The sequence below is a fragment of the Xyrauchen texanus genome, chromosome 15 (genome assembly GCF_025860055.1).
Source record: "Xyrauchen texanus isolate HMW12.3.18 chromosome 15, RBS_HiC_50CHRs, whole genome shotgun sequence".
In the NCBI taxonomy this organism is placed as follows: Eukaryota; Metazoa; Chordata; class Actinopteri; order Cypriniformes; family Catostomidae; genus Xyrauchen; species Xyrauchen texanus.
Genome location: NC_068290.1, coordinates 22,247,113 through 22,252,947, shown reverse-complemented (window position 1 = coordinate 22,252,947; position 5,835 = coordinate 22,247,113). Strand labels below are relative to the sequence as shown.

General features: G+C 40.3%; 1 protein-coding gene across 1 annotated transcript; it reads left to right on the top strand.

Annotated features, from left to right (window-relative positions):
- Positions 1-283: 283 nt before the first annotated feature.
- On the top strand, positions 284-5,109 carry LOC127655511 (uncharacterized). Its single transcript, XM_052143380.1, has 6 exons — positions 284-2,899; positions 3,021-3,121; positions 3,488-3,614; positions 4,081-4,197; positions 4,287-4,470; positions 4,608-5,109. Exons 1-4 carry the CDS (start codon positions 2,462-2,464, stop codon positions 4,120-4,122), a joined length of 708 nt encoding a protein of 235 aa, XP_051999340.1. The 5' UTR covers positions 284-2,461; the 3' UTR covers positions 4,123-4,197; positions 4,287-4,470; positions 4,608-5,109.
- Positions 5,110-5,835: the final 726 nt, after the last annotated feature.

The window sequence follows — 5,835 nt, the reverse complement described above, 5'->3', positions numbered from 1 at the left end:
ATGTTGCCTATTGTCTTGGTGTCGTGCCATTCAGGTGTCTGTGTCTTGTGAGAGCATGTGGGTTTGTTTTGTTTCTGTATTGACTCGTGTCTCTCAGTCTTGCATCATGCCCTGCCTTATGTCTCTCTCTCTTTCTTTGTTTTGCAGGTGCCAAAGTGATCCTAGCCCCGTTGCACTGGCTAAATTATTACCTTGTTAGCCGATCATCTGAAACACCTGTTCTCCCCTTTTGGTTTCTCAGAAGTTTAGATAGACTTAGGTTGAAGTCATTAAACACATTTTTTTAATCTCTCCACCAATTTAATATTAGCAAACTAAAGTTTTGGCAAGTCATTTAGTAAATCTACTTAGTGCATGACATGAGTAATTTTTCCAACAATTGTTTACAGACAGATTGCTTCACTTTTAATTTGCTACGTAAGTGAAGGCCATGACAGTACCAATAAATAAGGTTTGCTTTTGTTCTTATGTTAGATTCAGTCTTTTTACTAGATCTCTCTCTTTCTCCATAACTCTTTCTCTGAAAATATCAGATTATTAAAATGTCAACGCTTTGTCATTTTACCTACTAGCTAAGGAGGCAGGAGACGACATTGTGATATTGAAGACCTTGATATGGAGACATTTCTCATCTTTGACTTGTGAAGATGATACAGCAGACAAAATAAGTTTAAACAGCAATAGCACCGCACAGCAAGAGAAAGGAATAATATAACATTAAAATTATTAAGTAAAAATGCATAATAAATAATATTGTAAAGCATTATTCAATATTGATTCACATTCAATATTCACATAGATAATGAAATAGATACATTAGGACTAGCATTTATCATTATTCTCAACTTCTCAACATTTGCAGCGAATCACATGCTCATTTGCATGTGAAAATAACGAGTGTGAAAGTTTGCGTCAAGTTTCCAAACTTTTTTGTAAGGGTAGCATGGCGAGGCGTGGTTCGAGCATGATCGACTGTGTTCTGCGACTGCTATCAGTCCTTGTAAAACGTATAACGTACAAGGAAGGGCAGCCAGTTGAGTTTCTGCTGTAATATGGTGTCCCCTAGGGAGTTGGTGCCCTATGCGAACTGCATAATATGCATATAGGAAGCGGTGGTATAGTCAGTATGCCAAAACAATTTGAAGAACTTGATATAGTCATAGAAAATATGTTTATAGTGTTCTCGAGAACTCTAGAAAGTGTCGCCCTCTTATATTAAAGAAAGTTAAAGAGTAAAGCCCTACACTGTGGTACAATGTTCATACTCATGCTCTTAAGGGAGCAGCTCGGAAAATGGAGAACAAGTGGAAGAGTACAAATTTTGAGGTATTTTGCGGTGCATGGAGGGATAGTGTCTCTAGCTCCAGACAGGCTTCAAAAGCTGCCATGTCTGCATATTTGGGTAAACTTATAGAAAATAACCACAACAATTCTAGGTATTTATTCATTAATTGACAAGGAGCAAAGCTTCAACTCAACCAGATATTACATTGGAGCAATAAATAACAACTTTATGAATTTCTTTACTGATAAAATTGAGACCATAAGAAAGAAAATTGTAATTATGCAACCATTTTCAATAGCACCTCAGAAGACAGTGTCTCATTTTATTCCCTAAGAGGATCTTCAGTCCTTTGCTGTTATAGCTCAGGAAGAGTTAACAAAACGTCTCGGTTACTCTCGTAACCTCCGTTCCCTGATGGAGGGAACGAGACTCGTGTCGATGTAGTGACACTAGGGGTGTCTCTTGAGAGCCTCGGTTACCTCTTATCTTTCAGAAAAGGCCAATGAGAATTCTTGGGTTTCAGTCACGTGATTATGATGACGCGCGAAGGCGGAGCGATTTCAGATGGAGGGCAGGAAGTAAACATGGAGAATACGTCTATAGGTGCGTACACACTGCCAGCGACATCGCGCGCGACAGCGACTCAATACCATTAATTTTCAATGCGAGCACAGCGACTTCCGGCGACACGAGCTGTTGCGACCGTTGGCGCTAGATGTGGGCGTGTCCAGCGACGCGACAAAGTTGAGAAAAGTTCAACTTTGGAGGGACTAACGGAAGCGACAGCCAATAGGAGAGACGACGGGAGAGCTCACGTGATCCTTTCTCTCTCTCTCAGCTCCTGCAGTAACGGAAAGGTGGATGAAAGGCTAATTCTTGCTGTTAGAAATTTTCCAATGCTCTATGATATGTCTCTTCCCACGTACAAGAACATTTTTAAGAAAAATACTGCGTGGAAAGGTGTATCTGAGATCGCGGGGATTTTGTGGACCCAGACAGACCGGCATTTGCATTTTCACCACTCTGGCAAACAGCACACCTGGTTTCTCATTCATCTTTGATATAAACATTTTATGTACTGATTCCATTTATATTTAGTCTTTTCCCTCCAAAATCTTTGTTTTTAGTGGCAAGAAAAGAGATTCGCTGTCAACAGCAATGGAATGGCATCCGTGAATGTCATTTATAAACGTTACTAGGCAACCAGCAGTGGGAACACCCACTAGCTACTTCACCGCCAGCCACTGGCGACTTGCAGCGACAAAGTCGCTGGCAGTGTGTACGCACCTTATGTTGGAAACCGTTGCGGAGAGTCCGTATTGTACGAATTTTGAACCAGTTTCAAGAAATAGATACAAGGAGTTAGTAAACGCATATGTTGGACGTGACCCGTTCCTCATGAAGATGAGTGAGTTTTCGGTCGAACTTGAAGATTTGCCGACAGTGGAGGCTGTTGACATCACCAACTATCTGGTCCTTCAGACATCGTACTACACCAGACAGCAAATGAAGGCATATAAAAGTCTGGAGGCGTACAACTTTTTTGTCAGCGGGTGGGTCCACAACCTCGGTACCAAACGGCTCCACGATGATCATCGTTTGGTCTTCGCTAAGGTGAGTGTTTGTTCTTATATTGTTTTATGTGTTAAGATGCTAGCAGTAACGGCTATAATGTCAATAAACATGCAACACATCTTAACGACGACGTTAGACTGACAATCTTTTATGTTTCAAGGTAAACCACTCTCAGAGATCAGACGAAACATCTCTGAAGACCTGGATTATTGTGAAGGAGGATGGAGAAGTCATTGCAGCTCATTGCAATTGCATGGCAGGGTAAGTAATTTATGTAGGCTAGGATGTTTAACGTTACCATATATCTTTCTCTCTCTCACACACACACACACACACTGCTAGCATACTGGAGAGAGCTTTAAAGGGGTCATGAACTGGATTGTTTTATTATTTTATAATGTTGCCTGGAGTGCCCTTATAATGATAGTATAGTTTTTACATCAAATATTGTCATAATTTGGAAATAACATGCATTTTTCCTAGCCGGATTTTAGCCTCTGATTTGAACGCTCTGGGCTATATCGCACATCATCAAAATGGGCTGATATAGATTGCACTTTTCCCCTGGTGTAGATTGCATTTGAGGTAAAAATAAATAAAAATAATCATATTGTATTCTATTCACAGACTATCAGAATCGTGTTCTCATGTAGGGGCAGTTCTTTTTTCCATTGAAGTTGGGGTAAAGATGCGAGATACAGCTTCCTGCACAACAGAGCAGTGCAAGTGGCTGATGCCATCACATGTAAAAAAGGTAAGGTGACACTGTATTTTTTGGACACTGTGTAACTGTAGGCTAAATTATGATGTTAAATTAATGTTTATATTGTGCCCCTTTGGTTACGTCTTTGCTCTGGTTACTTCATCAGGCAGATTGCTTGTCTTCGTCTACATTTCATCTTCTTTTAGGGGATTTTCTTTATATTCCATCATACCTAATGTTGGGGATTATTAAATTATTTCTATTCTATATTCTGCCTTAATATGTGTAGCTTGTGACAATGTGGTCAGTCACAATTTCCCTGTTGGACAAAGAGAAGCTAAGACAGCAAAGACCCACATAAACACAGTTTGGCATCTCAATCCTGTGATGATAGCCTTACCTGTTTTGCTCACAGCCATAGGACAAACGCCAGATTTATACTGCATATAGATATGTTATGGTTATGGACCACAGAAATGTGGACTTAATGATCTTCTTTGTGATAATTTATTTTCAGATTCCTGCTGCTCCAGTAGCTGATCGACTTCTCCTCTGCTAAAGCCAAAAAAAAAAGCTTGACCGTTCTATTGATGGCAGGACAACTGAAAACCAGGTTGGGAAATCACTTTCATGGGTAATGGCATTTAAATCACTGAACTGGCTCTACACATCCAATACTAAGTAATCATTTCCTTTTCATGTTTTCATGTGTACTGTGTACAGTTATGGATGCAAACATGAAGCACAAGCCAGAGGAGTCTATGAGAAGCTGATGGGTCGGTAGCATGCAGGCTTCTCCTGTATGGACAGTGGTCTCAGGCTGAACCCCAAGTGGCCATACATGGGGTCCTCCCCTGATGGGATTGTTGCTTGTGACTGTCACGGAACTGGCATCTGCACGATTAAGGTAGTATTACAGTCTCTGTTGTAGTAAAGTCCCTAAATCTCGAGTCGGAGTCATGTCTCAAGTCCTAAACTGAGCAAAAAGGCAGAAAATATATTTGTTAATCTATTGTTCACGTGTCCTTCTCTCTGTGATTTTAGTGTCCACACTCTCACCAAGATGAAGCCAATCTGTGCTTGTGTGCTGGGGAAAAGGACTTCTGCCTCATCAATGATGGGGATAATGTCATGCTGGACCGGACTCATGACTACTACTACCAAGTTCAGGGACAGCTTCACATTGTAGACGCTGAGTACTGTGATTTTGTTGTGTGGAACCACAATGACATTTTTGTTGAAAGGATTTTGCCCTATCTTGAACTTTGGGATGATGTTATCCCTAAAGTTGAGTGCTTTTTTAGACACAGTATACTTCCAGAAATACTGGGACAGCAAGTTACAAACTCACATGTGTAATGTAATGAAAGTATCCAGGCACTCTTGAAAGTGGGCTGTGTGATATTGCTGTTATATCAATACGGTTGTATGAGACAAGATTACATTTTGACTATTGTTATGAGTGTGGTCTTTGTGAGTTCTGGCTGTTGTATAATTTAAATGAAAAGATTAAATGCCATTGAGAAGACAGAATTATACATGGTGGTTTATTTACAAGATTAGATTTTTCAACAATTGTTATAATAACAAGAACATGGTGTGCAATAACAGATTAGAATCCATTTCATTACATATAATACATATAGCCAGTACAATTGGACTAGTGGGTAAAAGTATTACACTTGTTGAAAACATATTAACAGACTGATATGTGTCGGGGCTCAGGTACTACTACTCCATGTCCTCTTACTTATCATCATCAGAGCCAAGAAGCAGGGATCAGGTATTGGACACTACATGTGTGAGGGCTCAGGTACTGGACTGACTGATTATTATCCCTATCCCTCCCTCCTCCTTACTCCAATGGGACAATAGACTCCGAAAGATTACCGGTAGACAAGACACAGCAAATAACCCCAATCTTGTCAATCAATGCTAGTGCCTCACCTTGTTTTGTTGCCATGTGCTCTATGGGCATAGCCCTGCTTTGCAGAATCTGATATTTTCTTCTGACTAAACCGATAACTCTCTCAACATGAATACGCAAATTCGCTATTTTTCTTGTGTCCGCCACCTCATACGCTGACAGCTGTGGCATTGTAGCTTGAAGAACATGTCGCTCTGGCCACTCAATTTGAAATTCCAACCTTTCATGAAGTATGTCAATTACTTTCTGCCAAACTCTAGAAGCAGTTGGCAGAGAGATCTTGAACCTGAAAGCTAAATCTTTCAGCGGGAGATATAGTCTCAGCTTCATCAAAACTAAAATGAA

Bases quoted from the DNA above. Each gene is read 5' to 3' on its own strand.
- LOC127655511 (XM_052143380.1), top strand. From the start codon at position 2,462: ATGTCATTTATAAACGTTACTAGGCAACCAGCAGTGGGAACACCCACT. The intron at 2,900-3,020 runs GTGAGTGTTTGT...TTATGTTTCAAG, and splicing joins ATCGTTTGGTCTTCGCTAAG to GTAAACCACTCTCAGAGATC. The intron at 3,122-3,487 runs GTAAGTAATTTA...TTCTATTCACAG, and splicing joins CATTGCAATTGCATGGCAGG to ACTATCAGAATCGTGTTCTC.